The sequence below is a fragment of the Musca autumnalis genome, unplaced genomic scaffold, assembly GCF_047663935.1.
Source record: "Musca autumnalis isolate F117 unplaced genomic scaffold, ASM4766393v1 scaffold_3, whole genome shotgun sequence".
NCBI classification, from domain to species: Eukaryota; Metazoa; Arthropoda; class Insecta; order Diptera; family Muscidae; genus Musca; species Musca autumnalis.
Window position 1 is genome coordinate 10136910 of NW_027411866.1, and position 27023 is coordinate 10163932.

Genomic DNA, 27023 nt, shown 5'->3' on the forward strand with positions numbered 1-27023 from the left:
AAGTTCTCAGTCTTCTGACCCACAAGTGGAGGACTTTGTCAAGCCATCGCTTGTATTCTTCCTCTACAAACTTATTGCATTTTAAACAAGTTCCTCTTTGAGAACTGCATCCCTACTCTCACTGCAGCTTCTGCGAAATCGAGGAAGAGACTGAAGGATAAGACAATTTTCTCCTTTAAAAATATAGCATTGATGCAGTTTCGGTTGTTTCGAACATGCCACAAAGTCACTTCTGTTCTTTAGACTGAAGGTAGTCCTCCTCTTCCCCCCTTTTTAGTATCATTGTATTGCTATCTCTAACATAAAGGTTATGTGTGCAAAACCGGCCGAATTTTGTTGTATTCGGTTGTCTGCTATGACTTATTGAAATATCGTATAACACACCGAAGAAAAAACTGTTCGAAATACGAGAAAGGTGTTTGACTTTGCTAATACAAAAAGTGAGAAGAGAATAGTGGGTCAAGTCCAAACTAAACAAAATAATTTCTTATACATATTTTAGTTCCATGAACTGACGATATATGCCGACAGCACTAAAGTGTACGTGAGAATGCATCCACACCAAAAAGTAAGTTGTCTTTTTGACTTATTCTCCCAAAACGTTCCAAAGGAATGCATTTTTCAACCTAACCTAACATAACCTTAAATCCACATATTTACAAAAATTGATGTAGTTACTTACATTTGCAATAATATCTCCTTAATTGTTCTCTCCTGTGTCTCGGGCAATTCAAAGGTTTTCTTTTTGGAATTTTCCTGATATTTAGCAATCTGAAAAGTAGGGTTATATTGCAAAATTAATAGGTTCTAATATTTGTTTATACAAAACAAAAAACCATTTAAAAACAAACTTACATGATAACTCTGTTTATTGATGGATTCTTTACACTTCTGCAGGGCATTGGTCATATTTTTGGTTAGCTTGTTGATGCGTTCTACCTCCTGGGCAAATTCCTTTTCAGCCAAAGAGTTGCTCGGCAAGCAGGTGTTGGCCTGGCGCATAAGATCTTGGCAGCTAAAGGGAGAGACAGATACACCGTTTTAATTCAAAATGAAAGATTGCGTTACAACAGAAAAAGGATTGATAATTGATCACCTCATATACATAAGTAATTCTAAATGAACGGAGATCAATCCCGTATCGTTGTACTTGTTATAACCTTATTAGTCTATTTACGAACTGAGAAATCCTGATAAAAGATACTCACATTTTCGTTAAGACCTCCTGTTTATCACTGAGTTCCTCAAAACGTTCAGCTAATTTATGCGCCTTATCTCTAATTTCTTCACGTTCACTTTCCAAATCGGCAATATCCTGCTTCTGCTGTTCGCGACACAATTTTATGGTGTGAATACGTTTGGCAAATTCGGCCTTAACCAGTTCGTGACGTTTTAAATACTGACTACGCAATACTTCAATGGCCTGCGTTAAAAGTTCATAGCATTCTTGTGGTGAAGGATTTGTAGACTTATCGAGTGAGAGTATGGGTTGTGTAACACTACGTTTTAATATATTACGAATGTGATCAACAAATGAGGGGCCAAGAAGTAGTTGGTCTAATTGATTTTGATTTGGATCATCAAGTTTTTGTTGTGCTGTATCATCTTTAGATTTCGATTGCGAATCTGATAGAAGCTTTGCATCAATGACAAGTTTTAGGGTAATAACTTGACCACTGGCAAGGAGTAAAACTATGCAGGATGGCATTTGTAAAAGAACAAAGCCCAAAACGGCATTTACATTATCACCCGTATCGATTTTGGTGCAAACGAGATATTCAGCATGTGATGGTGTGGAGAGGGAGGTGATGTCACTATCAACTGGAAGAAGAAGAGAGAAAAAAAAACAAATTTTATAATTAAAATTAAATATATTAATATTAAAATTAAATATGTATACAAATGCTTACAAATATGACATACCTTCACTTTCCAAAAATCTTTGTAATTCTCCGATAAAGTTTACAGTTATGACATGCAAGCCGGTATTGTGATAGGCGAAATAACGCAGCTCATTGATAAAATCTCTGTAAAGGAAAAATAAAAGGAATTTCGGATTAAATGTTTATAGAGCATCTTCTTATATATTTCGATCTTACCTCTTAAGATGTATGGGACAAAAATAAGGTTGGTTGACATCATCTTTGGGAAGACCCAATTCCAATTCCACAGTTTCCAAAACATGCACGGTCCACTCACAGGGGTGTATAATGAGACTATCATCAACTTCATTGAAGGACTGTAAGTAGTAAAGAAAATCATTATAGACAAGAAATGGTTAAAGAAAAGGTTTGAGGTTATGTTTTAAGGGAGACTATAAACACAGACACGTTTTACACAAAATATTAAAATGAACAAAAGATAACATTCTCATAGGTCAAAAAGTCTTTTTACATATTAGTTTGAAAGATGTGGGTCTGTTTTTCACCACTTTTCATTAGCAGTAACATTTGAATAATTTTTGAGGGTATATTATTATATATAAAAGTAAGTTATATAAAAATAAAAACAGATAGAGAGGGAAGTTCCACTTTTTAGAATGCGTTTCTGAATTTTTTGCGACAAAATGGGAATGCTAGCAAGTGCATAACGTTGTCCCCCATAAAAGGGAATTACGACATACATATTTGCCTGTGAGCCACTGTTTCCTAATGGGTTGCTGTTGTGCGCAAAGAATTTTGTGAACTCGAAACAATGAGAAGAACATTAGCCCTTTTTATCAACTGCGGAAAAACCTGTGACAATTCCCAAATTTTGAGTGGAATTTGGCGCAGGAGTTTTCAGTAGGGTACCAACTGTATTTGAACGGAGCATAGGTGACCCATGGGAGCCTCAACGACTAACAGCTTTAGTTGCCAGGTCCCTGCCGAAATTAGTAACACAAAATCATCCATCAAAAAGATGGATGGTTTGCCGGTAACTTTGACCTCCAAAAATGTCAAAGCAAAATAAGCAGTGAACAAAAAATCGTACCGAAGGGTAGTATCTTACAGTAGTCGGTGCGTTGAAAAGGATCCAAAAATTACTTTAAGTTTGAGAAGTTTGAAAAGGACTATCTGCGAAGAGGGAATTTCCTATTTGCGAAATTCTTACTTCAAATGCAGGATGGATCGCTGTCGAAACCCTTATGAAGGTTGAAACTGTGGGATCCTCCTGTTCTGGTGCCAGAACGGCTGTGGCAAATCTGCAATCTGGGAAGTCTGAAGGTGTCATGGCTGTCGGCTACGTCATCCGCCTTAAAGACGAATTCAAAAGCGATATCTCAGTTTCAACCCGTGATGGTTAAGAAGGTGTTGAAACCTTTAGATCCTTCACTCAATGCAAAAGGTAAGCCCTAGACCTAGATGACCATGTCACAGTCTTCCAAGAAGACTGTGAAGAAGCCAAAAAGGTGAAGACCACACCATAATTCTCTCACGCGGTTTCGTTGAACTCCACAGCTGCTTAACTTTCACAATCCCATCCAAGAATAACGGTGGAAACGCGAGAAGGCGTAACTATGATGGGTCAGAGACAACGTTGACTAATTCCAAGACCGCTAGTCCACAGTTGTTGTTGTTGTAACATTGTTTTTGTTATGTTTATTTGTTCGTTCCTCTGTTCAATCTGGCTCTGGGTCTATCTCCAGTTCAAGAAAAGTGGCTGCTTCGATGGGATGTAGCCATAGATCCACTGGAGTTAGATGGGTAGGTTTGGCGGCGCAGTTAAAAAGGTGTTGTGTGTCGTGCGGCGCGATCGATTTCCGCCCAATAAGAATTTAGGCGACTGCAATATCCCGAGCGTACTCTAGTTTGTCGTGGCAGCTGACGCTCCTCAGCTGCGATAGATGGAGGATGTACTCCGAGTACTTTATTCACACTATAATTGCTTAAGGCCTTGGCAACTGCGTCCGTGTGAATGCTATTCAATCCTGCTTGATATGCTTGTTGATCTAGGGGTTCTCTCCTGTATCGTTGGACCTCTCCCTCTAGAGCATGGATATCCTTCCTGATCTCCCTGAATGGGCCGGGCCTACAATCCCACGGCAGCGGGTTCTTTCGTACCGGATTGACCCGGAACAACACAAAACCAATGTTCCGGCCAGCAGCTGCCACCTCAGTGTGTACATGTTCGTACATGCTAGTCCACAGTCGACCGGGTTGGTTGAAACACGACTAGTTGTCGTGAGGAGGATGTGGTCGTCAGGAGAACAGCAGCTTCCCGCGAATAAGAGGACACTGCCAAAACCGGTCCATCCTTCTGTTCTGAATGACTCGGTGAGGAAGAAGATTAGTGAGAAGAAACTATGCAACAGTTTGTCCCGAATTTTCTGTAGGTTGCGATATTTAACAAGTCAATGGTTGTATCAGCGGTTGCTTTAGAATGTCTACTACAGAAGACCTTTTTATGATCTTCTGTCAAAAGAAGACATTTTTAAGATTTCCTGCTTAAAGAAGATCTTTATAAAGCCTTCTGCTGTAGGGCACTTTTGAAATGTCTTCTGTCAGTAGAAGACCATCCACGGAATAACTTTATAAAGTCTTCTTTACGGTTCTCTGTGTGTCTCCTATGATCTTCTATCAAAAGAAGACCTTTTTAAGATATCCTCCTCAAAGAAGATCTTTATAAAGCCTTCTGCTGTAGGGCACTTTTGAAATGTCTTCTGTCAGTAGAAGACCATCCATGGAATAACTTTATAAAGTCTTCTTTACGGTTCTCTGTGTGTCTCCTATACGGTCCTCTGTCCAATGATCGAATTCTGAAAGACTTTAAGAATATGCTCTATTTATAGAAGACTTTTAAAAGATCTCCTATATACATAAGATTGGATAAGGATTTCTTTAAAGGTATTCGTACAGGACTTCAAGGACGAACAAGAGGTCTTCTATCTATGGGAAGCCTATAAAAAATCTTCTGAAAATTTTAATATAAGATTTAAAATCGATTGGTATTTAGACCTCTACTTACATCCTCGGCATTTTCAGCTTCCAAAAACAAGGCATGATGTAGTTTACCATTTGTTTCAGCAATAACCAATGTGGGTGGCAATGAAGGTATGACCAAAATTGAACAAGAATCCAAACCATAGTTGTCCACTGTGGAGGGTGTAATGGTGATAGGACCTTGTAAGCGGGGTCTGTTAAATAAATTAACAACACATTAACAGTTTTTTTTATACATCTTTACTGATGACCTACCTGTCTGTATCCAATCCCGACATTAGAACATATATATTGCCATTTTCTCTTAGTATTATGATGGGCCATTCAATTTTTTCTGGCAGCTTATTCGATGAAGCCTGAAAAAGTGCAATAAGTTTATTTTTATTTCTTTCTTTGTAATCATAATCTCCCTCCTCTCTCACCTTCGTTTCACCAATCACTGTTTTATTGGTATTCTGATTAAGTCTGGTGCTATTCATTAGAACACTTTGGTCCTTATTTATGGTTGTATTAGTGGTATTCACTTGCATTTCGGCCACATTAACAGCTGGTGCAATATCGAAATCAACGGCTGCCTCTCCCAGAGCATAAACAGTGGAAGGATTAAGATTACCATCATTTTTCAGGGGTATGGGACCAACTTGCCAAACATGGCGTAGCGACGCATTATCATAAACTCTAGAAGAAAAAACATTAGAAACAAAAGAAAGACAACAACAACACATTTTAGTTGTATACGGATTAGAATATTTCTACTCGGCATATTAGTTGCTAATAAATATTGTCTGTTAATTCCTGCAACTCTTTCGTTCTACGTTTCATTTTTGTTTTCGTTGTTTCTAATTCCTACCTTATGGTATTGTCCGACAGCAGTACCAGCAAATGTGAATCGGTGGGTGAGGCCGGATGCCAGCGTAATTGTCGTAATTCCAAATGTGGATTATTTGCAAAGAAATGACCATCCAAATTAGAGGTTCTGTAAAAAAAGAAGACAAAACGAGAAAACTAAAACAGGTGTGCAAAAACCATAGAAATGTAATTGTAATCATAAAAAGGGATGTGATTTACAATAGGGATTTAAATACATAGTTTTGTAATACGAAGTGGGTATTATAAGGAAATAGAAACATTTTAATTCAGGCTTCCTATATGGAACATTTGAAAAGAATGCTTCATGCTGAAGGTACTAGGAAAAATAGGGATTTTTAAAGGAAATAGGATTGTATTTCCCATCCTTCAAACGTGGATTTTTTAAGAATAGAGTTTCAAGGTTCATCTTAGTTAAGAATAGGGTTTCAAGGTTCATCTGAGTTATAAACACTGGCGGAAAAAATCAATTGAACTTTTAATTATATGAAATCGAGGAAAATTAGATAATGTTGTCATTTTCATTGTATACATTATAGTCACGGCTATCGTTTGGTAGGAGACATCTTGTGAAATTTGGTAGAAAATACTTTCTGCATTGAAACCATCGCTCCAAAATAAAGGATTAAGGAAGATAAGGACAAATTTCCGAAATATCCTAAATGAACGTTAAAAAATGAATGAAAATTGTGTAGTCAAATTATTTCTGATATTATCATGGTATATATTACAGTTAGCGATCTCTTCTGGTTGGCGACTTATAGTGACATTTTATAAAGCATATTTTCTCCATTGATATCACATCCCGAAAATATAGTACTAAGGGAGATATTGAGTTATTTCGAAAAATCTACGTTAATGGAAAAAAATGAATGAGAATTATGTACCCAAATGATTTTCTATTGTTTCCATGGCCTATGATATGGTTATGGATTTCTTCTGTTTGGCGACTTTTAGTGAAATTTGGTATAGAATATTTTCTCCATTGGCAAAATCGCTCCAAAATAAAGAATTAAGCGAGATAATGGCAAATTTCCGAAATAAGGTTAAAAAATAATGAAAATTCTGTACTCAAATTATTCCTGTATTATATTGGCATGCATATCTTAGAGATACCGACTTCTTCTGGTTGGCGAGTGGTAGGGAAACTTGATGGAGCACATTTCTTCCATTGACATCACATCCCTAAAATAGAGTACTGAGGGTGATATTGACTTATTTTGAAAAAATCCTTGATAATGGTAAAACAATTGAATGAGAATTATGTACCAAATTTGTTTTCTATTGTTTCCATGGCTTATGATATGGTAACGGATTTCTTCTGTTCGGTGACTTATAGTGAAATTTGGAAAAGAATATTATCTCTATTGACAGTACATCACCAAAATGAAGGACTAAGGGAGATTTCCACACCTTTGAGAAATATTTCATCTTAAAGTATAAAAATTATATGAAATTATGTACCAAAGTTGTTGCTTGTATTTATATGGTCTATAATATAGTTACAGATATATTGTGGTCGACGACTTATTATGAAATTTAGTGGAAAATATTTTCTACATTGATACGGACTCTCTAAAATATGGGATTAGCGTAGATTTTAACACCTTTACGTAAACACCGAAAAATCCAATGAAAATTTTATAACCAAATTGATGCTAATATTTCCATGATATTTTTTAATACTACGGATATCGCATGGTCGGTGACTTATAGTTAAATTTGATGAAGAATATCTTCTCCATTGACCCCACCGCTTTAAAATAGAAGATTGGAGTAGCTTTTAGCATATTTCCGCAAAAATCCTGGTTAAAGCAAAAAATGTAATGAAAATGATGTGCCTAAATTTATGCTAATATTCCCATGGTATATATTAATGCTATGGAAATCTCCTGGTCGGCGACTTATAGTGAAATTTGATGGAGAATTTTTTTCTCCATTGACCCTAGCGCTCTAAAATAGAGGAGTGAGGTTAATTTTAATAAATTTCCGAATAATTCCATGTAAACACCAACAAAAATCAATGAACATTTTATAACCAAATTGAGGCTGATGTTTCCATGGTATATATTAATGCTACGGAAATCTCCTGGTCGGCGACTTATAGTGGAATTTGATGGCGAATATTTTCTCCATTGACACCAACGCTCTAAAATAGAGGATTGAGGTAAATTTTAATATATTTCCGAATAATCCATGTAAACGCCAAAAAAAACAATGAACATTTTATAACCAAATTGAGGCTGATATTTCCACGGTATATATTAATGCTACGGAAATCTCCTGGTTGGTGACTTACAGTGGAATTTGATGGAGAATATTTTCTCCATTGGCACCAAAACTCTAAAATAGATGATTGAGGTAAATGTTAATACTTTTTCGAATAATTCCACATAAATACCAAAAAATCAAATTAAAATTATACATAAAATACATAAAATTGATACTGATGTTTTCATGGTATATATTAATGCTGCGGATATCTTCTAGTCGACAACTTATAGTGAAATTTGATGGAGAATATTTTCTCCATTGACACCAGCTATCTAAAATAGACGTTTAAGGTAGATTTTACCACATTTCCCAAAAATTCCATGTTAATGTCACAAAACTGAATGAAAATTATATACCCAATTGATGATGATGATGATGTTTCCATGGTAAAAACTAATCCTACGAATATCTCCTGGTAGGCGATTTATTGCAAAATTTGGTGGAGAATATTTTATCCATTGCCACCACAGGTCCAAAATAGAGGATTGTAGGAAAATATGACAAATTTCCATGATAACATTAAATAAATTACTAAAGTTAGATACACAAATAGTTGCCAATATTTTATAGATCCGAATATCTTAGTATCGACGACTTATAATGAAATTTGATAAAGAATATTTTCTTCGTTGAAACCACTTCCCTAAAAAAATGGTTAAGAAAAATATTAAGGCATTTCAGAGAAGTTTCATATTTACGCTGAGAAACAACTATGAAAATGATTTAACCCAATTGCTTGCTGATATTTGCATGGTATATCCTGTAGCTGAGGGTTCTTTTGTTACGAAACTTATAGTGAAATTTGATGGAGAATATTTTCTTCACTGATACCGACTCCCTAAAATTTAGTATAAAAGAATATATTAGCATATTTCAAAAATACTACATATAAACGATAAAATATATCCAAAGAATATTACGTTACCATATTGTTGCTGACACTTGTCTGGTATATACTATAGCTACATTTTTCTTTTGTTAGGAGTCTTATAGTGAAATTTGATGGACAATATTTTCTTCATTGAGGTCGATTCCATAAAATTAAGTATAATGGGATATATAACCACAATTCAGAGAAACTCCACAATTATGGTGGGAAAAAATTGTATGATAATTATGTATCCTATTGGTTGCTAATATTTCCATGGTTTATGCTACAGCTACTGATTTCTTTTGTTAGGAGACTTGTAGTGAAATTTTATGAAGATCAATTTCTCCATTGACTCTACCCCGCTAAAATAAAGATTTTGGGCAGATATTGGCACATTTTGAAAATATTCCATGTTTGCTCTAAAAAGTCAATGCATACTATGTTCCCAAATTGTTCCAAGTATTTCCATGATAAATACTATTGCTACATATTTCGGTTGTTCGGTGTCTTATCGTGAAATTTTATGGCGAAGATTTCCCGCTTTGGCACTAAGACCCTATAATGGAAGGTAGAGCAAGGTAAAGTCAACTATTCGCAAGAATGCAAAATTCAATAATTATTTTAATATACTAAATAACTATATGATCAATATCCTGATAGAGCAACAGATTTATCCTGTTCGAAAACTTATTGTGAAATTTTCTGAAGAATATTTTTTAATTCTGCAGAAAATTATGTGATTTGCCAGAGAAAATTGTCAATAACCATATGCGGAAAATTGTTAATAGCCTTAAGGTAAGGTCACATTAGGCAAATATTTGCTCCAGCGACGGGCATTGTGCGCTTACTGAGATCAAGTGAGTGTTAATAATACATTGAATTTATGCTCCCTTGCTCTCAGTAAGCGCACACTGCCGGTCGCTGGAGCTATTATTTGCCTAATGTAACTCTATCTTTAGATTTTTTGGAATAATATTTCTAGAATCAAAAACTTGTTTTTTGGGTCTTTTTCGAATAAGATATCCAAAGCACAACCTCTGATTGTCCTAATAAAATCCATAGAATAATTTATTATTGTAATGGACTTTAAATCCTCTGCTTTTTTACATCCACTTATAATTATGTCTACATCTCTTAGCAAATTATTTATATGTCTAAATAGAAAAAAACGTATTGTAAAAAAAAAAACTCCGCCCAGTTGAGAATTAATGTGGAACACCCAGCTGCACCCTCTATGATAGGAAAAAAATATATGTCCTGTAAAATTTATTTGCAAATTGTTGTTTTTTTTTGCTGCTGGCCCAAGCTTAACGATGATGAAACCTTTTGAATAATTTTGAACAAAGTAACTGTAACCACATATCATTATCTAAACGGGAAAGGATTTACGCTTAATAAAAACAAGAGGCAAGCATAAGATGTGGAGGAAAAAAAGAGAAGAAGGACATGTACATTAACCATTTGTTTTTTTTTTTTTTGGAAAGAAAAAAGAAAAGCGCGTTACCAAAACTTTGGCAAATGGAAAATCTGGTCAGTACAAAATAAGACGAAAAAAATAGTACTTTGGGATCCCTCCCTTATTTAATGTGATTTTTTTCCTTTGTGACATAAAAGGACATTTTTGTTAAAAACAACTGCATATGCAAAAATATGTAATACGCGCTCATTATGCGCATTTGCCGCAGGATATAAAAACAGCAGCTGGAAAAAAGTGTGGTACGTTTTTTTCGGCTAACTTTGCCTGGAGAAAGAGGTGGCCAAAGATGAGGAAATGCAAGGACACAAAAAAGCTAATAATTTAAAAAATTTTTTTCTACGCCAACTTTGGACAATTCTTGGGCCATAAAGAAATTTTGTTACCAACACCCACCCACTTAAATGTTTTTTTTTTCTCAAAAAAGGACATAGCCAAAAAAAATTGGAACGCATGCTTATGAAATTTATTTGTTATGGGGGGCTACAAAGAACAACGAAATATTGCACATATTATAATTCTAGAAACACCAAGTTGAGAAAAAAACGGACATTACACACACACGCTCATTATAATCGTTGACATAAAAGGAAATGTATGGCATCATTTAGAAAGGGGTGAGGTGGGGGAATAGGAGCCCAAAAGTTGATGTGGATGTGGAAAAAGAAGGCTTTGCTAAAAAAGATTCACTAAATGCATTTAGTTATCGTTTTTGTTTTTTTCTAACTCCTCTACTTGTTATCCCATTTGGTGAGGGTGTGAGATCTGGTTGGCTATATCTTATGTTGGGATTTGTATTCTACTAACCACACTCACACACACACACAGACACATACATATGCGTATACAAACCCCGTGATATATTGCATACATGTGAATAACAAATACTAGCATTTTGGTTTCAATATTTTATATTATAATTCCCTGCATGGATGGATGTTGTTATTGTTGTTTTTTTTCTAAAGGGGGACACATCAGCGAATTGGTGAGATCCTAAAATGCAACTGAAAGAGATGATAGGTTTTCAAGTTTGGAGGTGGTAATGTGTGACAAGTTATGCACCAACAAGGAAAAAGTATGACATTCATTAAAAAAATGTTTCTTAATGCTGCTGAAATTTCCATGATATATATTGTAACTAGAGATTTCTTTTCTTCGGGGACTTATGGTGAAATTTCAGAACACATCCATAAAGTACAGGATTAAAGAAGATATTAAGACATTTCAGAGAAATTCAAGATTTATGCTGAACAAATCTATGAAAATGAAGTCCCCAAGTTGTTGCTAATTTTTTTATGGTATATACTGTAGCTACAGGTTTCTTTTGTTAGGAAACCTATAATGAAATTTGATGGAGAATATTTTGTCCATTGGCACCACATCCCTAAAATAAAGGATTAAGGGAGAAATTAGGACATTTCAGAAAAATTCCAAATTTACGTTAAGAAAATCTATAAAAATGATGTATACAATTTCCTGCTAATATTTCCACGGTATATACTATAGCTACCGATTTCTTTTGTTGAGGGACTTATAGTGAAATTTGATGGAGAATATTTTCTCCGTTGACACCACATCCCTAAAATAAAGGATTAAAGGAGATATGAAGACATTTCAGAAAAATTCCAAATTTACGTTAAGAAAATCTATAAAAATGATGTATACAATTTCCTGCTAATATTTCCACGGTATATACTATAGCTACCGATTTCTTTTGTTGAGGGACTTATAGTGAAATTTGATGGAGAATATTGTGTCCATTGGCACCACATCCCTAAAATAAAGGATTAAGGGAGAAATTAGGACATTTCAGAAAAATTCCAAATTTACGTTAAGAAAATCTATAAAAATGATGTATACAATTTCCTGCTAATATTTCCACGGTATATACTATAGCTACCGATTTCTTTTGTTGAGGGACTTATAGTGAAATTTGGTGGAGAATAATTTTTCCATTGACCCCAAATTCCTAAAATAAAGGACTAAGGGAGATATTAAGACATTTCAGAGAAATACCAAATTTACATGAAAAAAAACCTATGAAAACAACGATGTATACACTTTGTTGCTAATATTTCCACTGTATATACTATAGCTACCGATTTCGTTTGTTGGGGGACTTATAGTGAAATTTAATAAAGAATATTTTCTCCGTTGACAACACATCCCTAAAATAAAGGATTAAAGGAGATATGAAGACATTTCAGAAAAATTCCAAATTTACGTTAAGAAAATCTATAAAAATGATGTATACAATTTCCTGCTAATATTTCCACGGTATATACTATAGCTACCGCTTTCTTTTTTTGAGGGACTTATAGTGAATTTAATAGAGAATATTTTTTTCCATTGAGACCACATTCCTAAAATAAGGAATTAAGGGAGCTATTAAGACATTTCTCAGAAATTCGAAATTTACATTGAAAAAATCTATGAAAATTATGTATACAACTTGTTGCTGATATTTCCACGGGATATACAAAAGCTACCGATTTCTTTTGTTAGGGGACTTAAAGTGAAATTTGATGGAGAATATTTTTTCCATTGACAACACATCCCCAAAATAAAGGATTAAGGGAGATATTAAGACGTTTCATAGAAATGCCAAATTTACAGTGGAAAAAATCCATATAAATTATGTATACATCTTCCTGCTAATATTTCCAGTGTATAAACTATAGCAACCGATTTCTTTTGTTAAGGGACTAATAGTGAAATTTAACGGAGAACATTTTCTCCATTGGCACCTTGTCCCTAAAATAAAGGATTAAGGGAAATATTGATATATTTCGGAGAAATACCAGATTTAACCTAAAAAAAAACTATGAAACTGATTAATCTCAATTGTAATCGATTTTTCCATGGTATATACTATAGCTACCGATTTCTTTTCTTAGAGAACTAATAGTGAAATTTGATGGAGAATATTTTCTCCATTGACACCACATCTCTAAAATAAAGGATTAAGGGAGATATAAAGACATTTCAGGGAAATTCCAAATTTGAGTTAAGAAAATCTATAAAAATGGTGTATACAACTTCCTACTAATATTTCCAGGTCATATACTATAGCTACCGATTTCTTTTGTTAGGGAACTTATTGTGAAATTTGATGAAGAATATTTTCTCCATTGACAGCATATCCCCAAAATAAAGGATTAAGGGAAAAATTAAGGCATTTTAGAAAATTCAAAATTAAAGTTGAAAACATCATTGAAAATGATGTATAATTGTTGCTGATATTTCCACGGTATATACTATAGCTACCGATTTCTTTTGTTAAGGGACTTAAAGTGGAATTTGATGAAGATTATTTTTTCCATTGACAGCACATCCCCAAAATAAAGGATTAAGGGAGATATTAAGACGTTTCATAGAAATGCCAAATTTACAGTGGAAAAAATCCATATAAATTATGTATACATCTTCCTGCTAATATTTCCAGTGTATATACTATAGCAACCGATTTCTTTTGTTAGTGAAATTTATCGGAGAACATTTTCTCCATTGGCACCTTGTCCCTAAAATAAAGGATTAAGGGAAATATTGATATATTTCGGAGAAATACCACATTTAACCTGAAAAAAAAACTATGAAACTGATTAATCTCAATTGTAATCGATTTTTCCATGGTATATACTATAGCTACCGATTTCTTTTCTTAGAGAACTAATTGTGAAATTTGATGGAGAATATTTTCTCCATTGACAACACATCTTTAAAATAATGGATTAAGGGAGATATAAAGACATTTCAGGGAAATTCCAAATTTGAGTTAAGAAAATCTATAAAAATTGTGTATACAACTTCCTACTAATATTTCCAGGTCATATACTATAGCTACCGATTTCTTTTGTTAGGGAACTTATTGTGAAATTTGATGAAGAATATTTTCTCCATTGACAGCATATCCCCAGAATAAAGGATTAAGGGAAATATTAAGGCATTTTAGAAAAATTCAAAATTAAAGTTGAAAAAATCAATGAAAATGATGTATGATTGTTGCTGATATTTCCACGGTATATACTATAGCTACCGATTTCTTTTGTTAAGGGACTTAAAGTGAAATTTGATGGAGATTATTTTTTCCATTGACAGCACATCCCCAAAATAAAGGATTAAGGGAGATATTAAGACGTTTCATAGAAATGCCAAATTTACAGTGGAAAAAATCCATATAAATTATGTATACATCTTCCAGTGTATATACTATAGCAACCGATTTCTTTTGTTAAGGGACTCATAGTGAAATTTAACGGAGAACATTTTATCCATTGGCACCCTGTCCCTAAAATAAAGGATTAAGGAAAATATTGATATATTTCGGAGAAATACCAGATTTAACCTAAAAAAAAACTATGAAACTGATTAATCTCAATTGTAATCGATTTTTCCATGGTATATACTATAGCTACCAATTTCTTTTCTTAGAGAACTAATAGTGAAACTTGATGGAGAATATTTTCTCCATTGACACCACAACTCTAAAATAAAGGATTAAGGGAGATATAAAGACATTTCAGGGAAATTCCAAATTTGAGTTAAGAAAATCTATAAAAATGGTGTATACAACTTCCTACTAATATTTCCAGGTCATATACTATAGCTACCGATTTCTTTTGTTAGGGAACTTATTGTGAAATTTGATGAAGAATATTTTCTCCATTGACAGCATATCCCCAAAATAAAGGATTAAGGGAAATATTAAGGCATTTTAGAAAAATTCAAAATTAAAGTTGAAAAAATCAATGAAAATTATGTATAATTGTTGCTGATATTTCCACGGTATATACTATAGCTACCGATTTCTTTTGTTGAGGGACTTATAGTGAAATTTGATGGAGAATATTTTTTCCATTGAGACCAAATTCCTAAAATAAAGATGAAGGGAGATATCAAGACATTTTAGAGAAATTTCAAATTTACATGAAAAAATAGCTATGAAAATAATTTACCTAAATTTTACTGACATTTCCATAATAATTCCTATAGCTACTGATTTCTTTTGTTAGGGAACTTATGTTGAAATTTGATAGTGAATATTTTCTCCACTGACACCAAGTCCCTAAAATAAAGGATTAAGCGAAATATTAAGGCATTTCAGAGAAATTCCAAATTTACATGGAACATAACCTATGAAAACGACGTATACAACTTGTTGCTAATATTCCCACGGTATATACTATAGCTACCAACTTCTTTTGTTGAGGGACATATAGTGAAATTTGATGGAGAATATTTTGTCCATTGACACCTTGTCCCTAAAATAAAGGATTAAGGGAAATATTGATATATTTCGAAGAAATTCCGTATTTAACCTAAACAAAAAAAAATACTATTACACTGACTAATCTCAATTGTTGTCGATTTTTCCATGGTATATACTATAGGTACCGGTTTCTTTTTTTTAGAGCAGTAATAGTGAAATTTCATGGAGAATATTTTTTCCATTAGCACCACATGCCTAAAATAAAGGATTAATGGAGAAATTAAGCCATATCACAGAAATTCCAAATTTTCGTTGAAAGAATTTATAAAAATTATGTATACAACTTGTTGCTGATTTTTCCATGGTATATACTATAGCTACCGATTTCTTTTGTTGGGGGACATATAGTGGAATTTGATGGAGAATATCTTTTTCATTGACATCACATCCATAAAATAATGGAAGAAGGGAGATATCAAGGCATTTCACTGAAATTACCAATTTACTTGTAAAAAATGAAAATGAATTACCCAAATTGTTGCTAATATTTCCTCGGTATATACTAAAGCTACCGATTCCTTTTGTTAGGGGACTTATAGTGGAATTTGATGGAGAATATTTTCTCCATTAACATCACATCCATAAAATAAATGATAAAGGGAGATATCAAGGCATTTCACAGAAATTCCCAATTTAGTTAAAAAAAAAAATAATGAAAATGAATTACCCAAATTGTTGCTAATATTTTCACGGTATATACTAAAGCTACCGATTCCTTTTGTTAGGGGACTTATAGTGAAATTTGATGTAGAAAATTTTCTCCCTTGACACCACATCCTTAAAATAAAGGATTAAGTGAGATATTAAGACATTTCAGAGAAATGGTAAAATTACGTTGAGAAAAATTGTTTTGTTGTTGCTGATATTTTCATGGTATATACTATAGCTGACGATTTCTTTTCTTCGAGGACTAATAGTGAAATTTGATGGAGAATATTTTCTGCATTGACACCTAAAATAAACGATTAAGGGAGATATGGACATATTTCGAAAAGTTTCCATGTTAAATATTGCCAGAATACTTTCATATTTGGGTTCAATTTTTTACAACGTGAATTTTTTTAAAAACAAATGTTCGGAGTATCTTTATTTTCTCACAATCCCCTCATTCCCATAGCGGGTGACCCTTTCACCACATGTCCATTTGTTACATCTTTCATTATGTAAATGCACGCTTTAAATATGTAAAGGCAAATGTGATTTTTTGTTGCTACGTTTTCTGTGTTGTTTTTGTTGCTGTTGTTACATTTTATTCTATTCCGCATGGCAAGCTCTTGGGTACCTTTTTGTTGCTATTCTTGTCACTTGTTTTTTTTTTGTCGTCCTCTAGATTTTATTTCTTGTTAACAAATCGTGGCCAAGTGTGTGTTTTACTAGTTTTTTTTTCTTCACTCACTTTTTTCCGACTTTGTCCATTTTGAAACAAACATCCATATGTGTCGCACATCGCATCGCATTGCATCATCGAGGTTGGAATCGGCACATGGCAGCGGTGGCGGTATGGATGGCGGCAGTACTCTGTTAAAATTATTATTGCAACTGGGAGTCTGGGATTTATACTCTGACATTTTTCATGTTAACCGTTTGGTTTTGTGTTATGTCGTTTTGTTGTTGTTGTTGTTGTTGTTATTTTTGCTTAATTTCAAATCCTCCATTGTTGTTGAATGGTCAACGAGCTGAGCCGTTTTTTTGCTCAGCCAAAAAAATGTTTTTGGTTTGATATTCTAAGAAAATCAAACTAAAAAAAAAAAACAAAACCTTAGAACGTGTTTTATCTTTGCCAGAAAGTGGAGCTGAGCTGTTTGTTTGGAATATGTAAAACACGTTTTACGTTTTAGGAAGGGGAGAGTAAATGGAAAGGATGCACTTTCTAGAAAAAAAGAAACTTATCCTGGGGGATAAGGGCTTTTAGATTGAAATTGCAAAAGATTTGTGGATATGCCCAGATGTTTTGTTAAAAATCAACACTTCAATATTGGAACAATATGGTCATCGGAATCAGATGAGAGGTCATTGACCTACAAATTCTTAACTACATATTTCCTATTTCTTTTGTATAGAAGGCCCAAAAAAGATCTTATACTTTATATATGACCGCCAAGAAGGGCTTTTATTATACAAGAGCCCCTACCGAGGTCTTCTATTCTATAGAAGACCCCTACCGAGGTCTTCTATTCTATAGAAGACCCCTACCGAGGTCTTCTATTCTATAGAAGACCCCTACCGAGGTCTTCTATTCTATAGAAGACCCCTACCGAGGTCTTCTATTCTATAGAAGACCCCTACCGAGGTCTTCTATTCTATAGAAGACCCCTACCGAGGTCTTCTATTCTATAGAAGACCCCTACCGAGGTCTTCTATTCTATAGAATACCCCTACCGAGGTCTTCTATTCTATAGAAGATCCCTACCGAGGTCTTCTATTCCATAGAAGACCCCTACCGAGGTCTTCTATTCTATAGAAGACCCCTACCGAGGTCTTCTATTCGATAGAAGACCCCTACCGAGGTCTTCTATTCGATAGAAGACCCCTACCGAGGTCTTCTATTCGATAGAAGACCCCTACCGAGGTCTTCTATTCGATAGAAGACCCCTACCGAGGTCTTCTATTCGATAGAAGACCCCTACCGAGGTCTTCTATTCTATAGAAGACCCCCAACTAGGTCTTCTATTCTATAGAAGACCCCCAACTAGGTCTTCTATTCTATAGAAGACCCCCAACTAGGTCTTCTATTCTATAGAAGACCCCTACCGAGGTCTTCTATTCGATAGAAGACCCCTACCGAGGTCTTCTATTCGATAGAAGACCCCTACCGAGGTCTTCTATTCGATAGAAGACCCCTACCGAGGTCTTCTATTCGATAGAAGACCCCTACCGAGGTCTTCTATTCTATAGAAGACTCCTACCGAGGTCTTCTATTCTATAGAAGACCCCTACCGAGCTCTTCTATTCTATAGAAGACCCCTACCGAGCTCTTCTATTCTATATAGAGTTCTAAAGAATATTCCTACCTAGGTCTTCTATTCTATAGAAGACCACTACCGAGGTTTTCTATAGAAGACCCCTACCGAGATCTTCTGTTCTAAAGAAGACTCCTACCTAGGTCTTCTATGGTATTGAATATCCTTAGGAATATCTTCTATTCTATAGAAGACCCCCAAGGACGTCTTCTGTGCTATATAAGACCACTACGATGGTCTTCTATTCTATAGAAGAAGGTCTCCTATTCTGTAGAAGACCCCAACGAAGGTCTTCTATTCTATAGGATGTTTTCTATTCTACAGAATACCCTGCGAAGATCTTCAATTCCATAGAAGACTTCAACGGAGGTCTTCAATTCCAAAGAAGACCTCAACGAAGGTCTTCTATTCGTTAGAAGATCCCTACTGAGGTTTTCTATTCTATGGAAGACCCCTACGAAGGTCTTCTATTCTATAGAAGACCCCTTAGGACCTTTTATATTCTATAGAAGACCCTGCGATGGTCTTCAAGACCATAGAAGACCTCAACGGACCCCTACGAATCTCTTCTATGGAATAACTCAGCTTTAAGAAGACACTAGGAAGCAAGTAATCCTCAAGTGGTACTGAGAAATTTGTTGTATAGAAATAATAGTCCTCGAAAATCCTAATTTCCTTTAAATTTCCCATCTTTTATTCTATAGAAGACCCCTACCAAGGTCTTCAATTCTACAGAAGACCCCTACCGAGGTCTTCTATGCTATAGAAGACCCCTACCAAGGTTTTCTATTCTATAGAAGATCCCTACCGAGGTCTTCTATGCTATAGAAGACCCCTACCGAGGTCTTCTATTCTATATAAGACCCCTACTGAGGCCTTCTTTACTATAAAGGCCCCTACCGAGATCTTCTATTCTTTAAAAGACCCCTACCGAGATCTTCTATTCTATAAAAGACCCCTACCGAGGTCTTCTATCCTATAGAAGATCCCTACCGAGGTCTTCTATTCTATGGAATACCCCTACCGAGGTCTTCTATTCTATAGAAGACCCCTACGGAGGTGTTTTATTCTACGGAAGACCACTACGAAGGATTCTATTCTACGGGAGACCCCTATATAGGTCTTCTATTCTATATAAGACCCCTACCTAGGTCTTCTATTCTATAGAAGACCCCTACCTAGGTCTTCTATTCTATAGAAGACCCCTACCGAGGTCTTCTATTCTATAGAAGACCCCTACCGAGGTCTTCTATTCTATAGAAGACCCCTACCGAGGTCTTCTATTCTATAGAAGACCCCTACCGAGGTCTTCTATTCTATAGAAGACCCCTACCGAGGTCTTCTATTCTATAGAATACCCCTACCGAGGTCTTCTATTCTATAGAAGACCCCTACGGAGGTGTTCTTTTCCATAAAAGACCCCCCCACGGTGGTCTCCTATTCTAACGAAGACCAGTGCGAAGGCCTTCTATAAAATAGAAGACCTTCATAGGGGTCTTCTATAGAATAGATGACATCCATAGGGGCCTTCTACAGAATAGAAGACATCCGAAGGGGTCTTCTACAGAATAAAGGACCTCGGTAGGGGTACGGGTCTTCTTAGGAAGGTCTTCTATTCTATCCTATAGAAGACCCCTACCGAGGTCTTCTATTCTATAGAAGACCCCTGCCGAGGTCTTCTATTCTATAGAAGACCCATAGCGAGGTCTTCTATTCTAAAGAAGACCCCTACCGAGGTCTTCTATTCTATAGAAGGCCCCTACCGAGGTCTTCTATCCTATAGAAGACCCCTACCGAGGTCTTCTATTCTATAGAAGACCCCTACCGAGGTCTTCTATTCTATAGAAGACCCCTACCGAGGTCTTCTATTCTATAGAAGATCCCTACCGAGGTCTTCTATTCTATAGAAGACCCCTACGGATGTCTCATATTCTATAGAAGACACCTACGGATGTCTTAAATTTTATAGAAGACCACTACGAAGGTTTCATATCATATGAAAGACTCCTAAGAAGCTCTTCTATTCTATAGACTTTAACGCAGGCCTATGATTTTTAAGAAGATCCCTACGAAGCAAATAATCCTCAAGCGGTACTGAGAAATTTGTTGTTATAGAATAAATAGTCCTTGAAAATCCTAATTTCCTTTAAATTTCGCATCTTGAATGTAAACAGAAACACAATCCAGCCTTTCAAATCATTTTCCTCTTAAGCATCAAGGAGAGGTCGTCGGGGTGTAAGATCTTGTTGTTGTTATTATTTTTCAAAACAATTTTCTATAATTTTCTTTCGATTGTTTAAAAGAAATTTTCTACACTTGACATAACAATCAAAGGTCTCACTTGAGTTCTTTTTTCGCCTCTTCTTCTTCACTGAACATAAAAAAAAGTTCGCCTCATTCTTTGGGAGGTGGTGCACTTTTTGCCATCGGCAAACAAAGGCATTCTCCGTCTCTCTGTGTGCTCATTCACTATGGTTTGGAAAATTACTATAAATGCAACCGGAATTGAAAAACGTGAACGACACCTACTAACCACCACCAGCACAAGCGGTGGCCGTTCATCCGTCTCAGGCGGCATTTGAAGAATCGGCAAGAGACCCTTAAGCAAGGAGCAGCAATATGAATGCAATTGAAAAAAATACATACGAAACTTAAGTATTTTGCCTTCGTTGTTTTTGTACGGTGATTTTCCTGTGGTGGTGATGCCGAGGCGTTGTATTGACATCTGCATGGAAAAAAATACAATAAATACATACGAAATGAGTGAGCTGCAAAGGAGGATGCAGTTACATATTCTCCAAGCTGCAAGTCTGCCAAGTCCTTCGGTAAATGTTTACAGTACTTCACCTACTTTGTAGATGAAATATGAAACAATACCCGCACCATTTAGTTCTACCCAGCCATTACCAGCTTTGATGGTAAGGCAATGGTGGGTGGTGGCAATACAGGCGGAAGGAGTGCAGCATCAGCAACCAGAAACAAATTGCAAATACCTCAACAACTTGACTATAAAATAGCAAGCCATGATTTGTTTTGAGCCCTTTTCGGTTGCCCTGGTCGGTCGGTCGTTTGCTCGCCTGTAATCTAAACGATGTCGTTTTGGATTTTTAAGCCGTTTTCTATTGTTTTCCAGCAGTTCTTTGATTGTTGGCAAAAAAAGAAATGTTGTTCTGCTGGTTGTTTGTTTCTATGCATATGACGAGTATCCCGCTCATAGTAAGTGTTTAATTTCTCCTTGAAGCTGTAATTATTTAATCTTTGTGTTATTGTTGGATGGAAAGCGGCAAGGAAAGGATAAGGGGTTGGCTGGTGCCACCCACCTGTATTATTCTGACATAACAAGTAATTATTTGTGAATACCATCATCATCATTGTCGTCATCGTTTAGTTGAACTGGCTTTTGATGGATGAAAACAAATGTCATAGAAATTATTTGTTATTATGGCCAACGACAATAACAACAACAATAGCTATGTGAAAACATAATTTATGAAATGTTTTAACCCCACTTACATCGAATGGTAATAACAAATGGAAATCTATGATGCTGCTTCCATTCTACACAATATAGAAGATCCTACGGAGGCCTTTTTCTATTCTATAGAAGAACTCTACGGAGATCTATTCCAAAGAATTCCTCTACTGAGGTCGTTTATTTTATAGAAGGCCTCCTCTACGAAGGTCTACTATTCTCAGAACCCATCTATGGATGTCTTATATTCCATAGAAAGCATCTACGGAGGTCTTCCAGATCTTCTATTCTATAGAAAACCCCTACAGATGCCTCCTATGCTATAGAAGACCCCTACAGATGCCTTCCATTCTATAGAAGACCTTTACGGATGCCTTCTATAGAAGACATCTACAAAGGTCTTCTCTTCTATAAAATGCCTCTATGGAGATTTTCTGTTGTAAAAAAGATCTCTACGGAAATTTTTTATTCTACAGAAGACCTCTACAGAGGCCTTCCATTTCATAGAAGACATCGACGGAGGTCTTAAATTCATACGGATGTCTTCTATAGAAGACGCCTACGGATGTCTTCTAAACTATAGAAGACCTCTACGGATGTCTTCCATCCTATAGAAGACCCCTACGGATGTCTTCTATCCTATAGAATACCCCTACGGATATCTTCTATCCTATAAAGGACCCCTACGGATTGCTTCTATCCTATAGAAAACCCCTACTTATGTCTTCTATCCTATAGAAGACGCCTACTGATGTCTTCTATCTTATAGAAGACCCCTACGGATGTCTTCTATCCTATAAAAGACTCCTGCCTACGGATGACTTCCTATGGAAAACTTCCATTCTATAGAAGACTCCACGGATGTCTTCTATCCTATGGACGACTCCTGCGGATGTCTTCTATTCCACAGAAAACCCCTACGGATGGCTTCTATCCTATAGAATACCCCTACATAGGTTTTCTATTCTAAAGAAGATCACTACGGTGGTCTTCTATTCTTATAGAACATTCCTACGAATGTCTTCTATCCTATAGAAGACCCCTATGGATGTCTTCTTTCCTATAGAAGGCCCCGTACAGATGGCTCCTATACTATAGTATACCCCTATGGATGTCGTCTATTCCATAGAAGATGCCTACGGATGACCCGGATGGAGGTTTTCTATTCTAAAGAAGATCCCTACACAGGTCTTCTATTCTATAGAAGATCCCTGCGAAGGACTTCTATTCTATAAAAGCCTCCAGTGGAGCTCTCATAGCCTATAAAAGACTCCTACTCCTATGGAGGCCTTCTATTCTGTAGAAGGCACCTATGGAAGCCTTATTTTCTATAGAATACATCTACAGTGCTGTTCAATAATATAGAAGACTTCTCTTGAGCTTTTCTATTAAAAATAAGACTTCTCTTGAGCTTTTCTATTAAAAAAAACTTCTCTGGACCCTTACAGACCACTTATATTCTAGAGAATACCCATACGAAGCCTTTCTATTCATTAGAAAGTACCTACGGAGCTCTTCTATTCTATGGAATACCTCTACGAAGTTTTCTTTTTTATAAAAGGTTCTTACGAAACTATTCTAGTTTATAGAAGACACCTACGGAGTTTATGTATTCTACAGAAGATCCGTATGGGGCTTTTTATTCTATAGAATACCTCTACGCACATCATTTATTCTATATTCCTCTTCCATTTTATAGAATACTCCTACGAAGCTCTTCTTTTTAAAAGATCCCTACGGAGTTCTTAGCCTTTTTATAGAAGGGCCCTTACTTTTATAGAAAACCGCCTGAGACTCCTACGAAGCTCTTCTATTCTGTGGCTTTCTTCTATTCGGAGCCCTTCTATTCTATCGAAGGCCTCTACGAAACTTTATTATTGTATAGAAACCCATAGGAAGCTTTTTAAGTCTACAGAAGACCCGTACGAAGCTCCGTAGAAGAGCCTTACGAAGCTCCTCTAATCCCCAAGAGACCCCTGCGGAGGTCTTCAATTCTACAGAAAACTATCTCGGAGTTCTTCTTTTCCCTAGAAGGTCCATGTGCAGGTATTATTTTCCATAAAGTCTCTTCCATAGATTCCCTCAGCCAAGATACACTTTTTTGTTATGGAATTTTACTTATAAGGCTTCCTACCTCTACCAGTCTGGCAAATTAACATAATTTCCAATTAATAGAAAATGTCAGGTCATTTTAAGAGACAACCCATCCTCTTTCCCATAAATCAAACTGTTATCCCATAGTGGGATATCCTAACAAAAAATTAACACTGTCACAAATTTGAAATAAGTCAAATTTAACCAAAAGCAAGATACAAATAACAGAGACGTAGGTATTACAGAGGAATCGCAAACCTCCGAAAGGGTTCAAAGGGTCAAAATGTATATGATGGGGGCATAGTTAAATCCATAGCTAACCCCCACAGCAAATGAATGAAGAACTCAGCAAAAGATGGTGACATGGTTAAACCCTCTTTCGTAGCCTCTCCACTGTTATGAAACCTGATGACCCGTCTTACCAAGCTGAAATGCATGTGTATCTTACTGTTATAAAGTATCTACGGCTGACTTAAATCTTTCTGCTTTCAATTCAACCCAAAAAGCCTTTCTTGCGCTTTAGCTCTACGCCAATGCAAAAATTCCGATAGAATGAAAAAAATGTAATAATTCAACAACAAAAAAAAACTTAACAATAATTTTCAATTAAAAATTATTTACACACTGCGTTTGGACATACCAAACAAAACAAAAAATTACAACAAAAAATCTGTCGCACCACTAACTTCAGTTTCGTTTTTTTACAGGTGCTGAAATGGACACAACCTTCTTCTTGCTCTGAATGGGACAGTTGACTGGGTGTTTATTTAAAAAAAGTTTGGGGATCCTTTTGTGTGTTCCTTGGTTGCAAGGGAAAGGGACAGAGTGCAAAGAAACTGCGGTTATCACAGACTTTGCTTTCTGTTTGTCTGATGCGTTCGTTTTATTTGCTGTTTTACATTATCGGGAGATACTTTGTTTGGTTATTTCTTCGGATGATGAAGCCCAACAGAAAAAAGGGTAAAGAGTTAATACCTAATTATATAAATGAAGTTTATAAGGACAATATGAAAAAATGTGGACAATATGGTGACCGGCAGAGGTACTACACTAAACAGGGGAAGATAGGTAGGTTTATTACCAAGATAGTCAAGGGGAAAAGGATTTATTGATATTCCATATTTTCATTTGGATAATAGATACCAGATTGGCAACCCTAGATGTCTACTTAATGAAAACAGCTGATAATATAGAACACCTAAAAGTATGCAATGATTTTACAAATCTTTACAATATTCATAATCAGTTGGTCAACATAGAACTCCTAAAAATATACAGTGCTCTTTCAAAAATCTTCAATATTCATCGCCAGATAAAGAATTATGATTCCAAAATGTTGGATAAATTGTTTATTGTATGAAATAAATATAATAGTCAATTCAACTTATATTAGTGGTCGAATACGAAACTAGAATTTTATTCTGAAAGTCTTAGACCCTAGGTTTCTTCTTCAAGAATGTCATTTTCCATGTATTTTATTAACGAATTTTTGTTTTTTTTTTTTTTCTTTTTTAAAACTTTAGGTAATTCATTTTATTTATACGGAATGTCTTTGCCAACAGACTGACCTTAGAAGACTGATATTTTCATTAATAAGTCATGACTTCTTTCAACTTTGGGTTGACTTCAATGTTTGGAAAGGTTTACATATTCAAAAATTTTACATTGTAGCCATAACCTTGATCTATGCTACCTTCCACTTACTACCATTTATCTATCAAATTCCTCAGTCTCTTCCCATATATCCCCTTCCAATTCGTAATAATTCAATGTTCAGTGCGGTCAAAAGTTTATGACTTTTGCCCTCAAGTTTACAAAAAAATGTGCTCCATTTTTTCAACCGCAACTTCTTATAATTCTGTCAGGTGACTTGTCGTTTTTCATTAAATAACAAAAACAAAAGCAGCAGCAGCAGTTAATAGAAGAAGAAGGCAGTCATGACGACAACTTAAATAAATGTTCGGAAAAAGGTGGAAATATTCATTCATAAATTAATTAATTAATGGAAAATGAAATGGGACATAAAAGAAATGCTAAGCTAAGGGTAGAAATAACAAATCAAAAAAAACCAATGGAAAATAATGATAATGAAAGAGTTGAATAAAATCCCTTATTCTAATAAATGACGACATAACAAAAGTGAAATTTATTACCAAATCTAAAGAATTTCAGGTAGACATTGAAAAGCCATTCAAGCTGAAGGGGAGATTTCTTTGGAAGTACGAAAGTCACTTCTTAAGCTCTGTAATGGATTATGATGTGGAAAAATAAGGGGAAAAGACTTGGAAATATAAAAACAAGCTAAAACATATGTTCTATGAGCATCGCCTAAAACTATGCATCACACATATAGATGTTATTTACCACATATTTACCCACTTTGTAGGCCAATACCAATTTTTAGATATTTCCTATTACAATTTGGAATACCAGAAAACCAAACTTGAGCAATAATTTATACAAAACTCGGGTACTTGCGCAAATATTTGGTCATTGTAAGAAGCTTTTTAATAAGCGAAATATAGTAGACAATACAAAAAATAATACTCCAGAATGCATTTATAGACCATATGTATACCCATGAAGCAATGTTGAATATGTTAAGGCAAACTGCATCAGGAATAATTGGTTGTGAAATCGGGTCATGTAAATGGCATAAGGGATAATGGGTTGTTGAATCTGCTAATTTTATCTAAGCTAATTGTTTGTCGAATCTGCTAAAGCAGCCACTGTCACTTTGATGGGTAGTTGAATCTGCCAAGGTCTTAACAAGATTGCAATAATGTTATAAAGATGGCGTCGTAGCCGCGTTAGATGTCT

General features: G+C 35.3%; 1 protein-coding gene across 1 annotated transcript in view; it reads right to left on the reverse strand.

The window, feature by feature from the left end:
* Positions 1–27023, reverse strand: part of mbo (Nuclear pore complex protein Nup88) — a 150937-nt gene that overhangs the window by 3718 nt on the left and 120196 nt on the right. Inside the window, exons 3-11 of the mRNA XM_073972157.1 lie at positions 5773–5898; positions 5345–5600; positions 5178–5278; positions 4948–5116; positions 2100–2239; positions 1924–2027; positions 1209–1821; positions 856–1015; positions 683–771 (exon numbers count right to left, since the gene is read on the reverse strand). Coding sequence (XP_073828258.1) covers positions 683–771; positions 856–1015; positions 1209–1821; positions 1924–2027; positions 2100–2239; positions 4948–5116; positions 5178–5278; positions 5345–5600; positions 5773–5898 — 1758 coding nt within the window. The remainder of the gene's footprint in view (positions 1–682; positions 772–855; positions 1016–1208; positions 1822–1923; positions 2028–2099; positions 2240–4947; positions 5117–5177; positions 5279–5344; positions 5601–5772; positions 5899–27023) is intronic.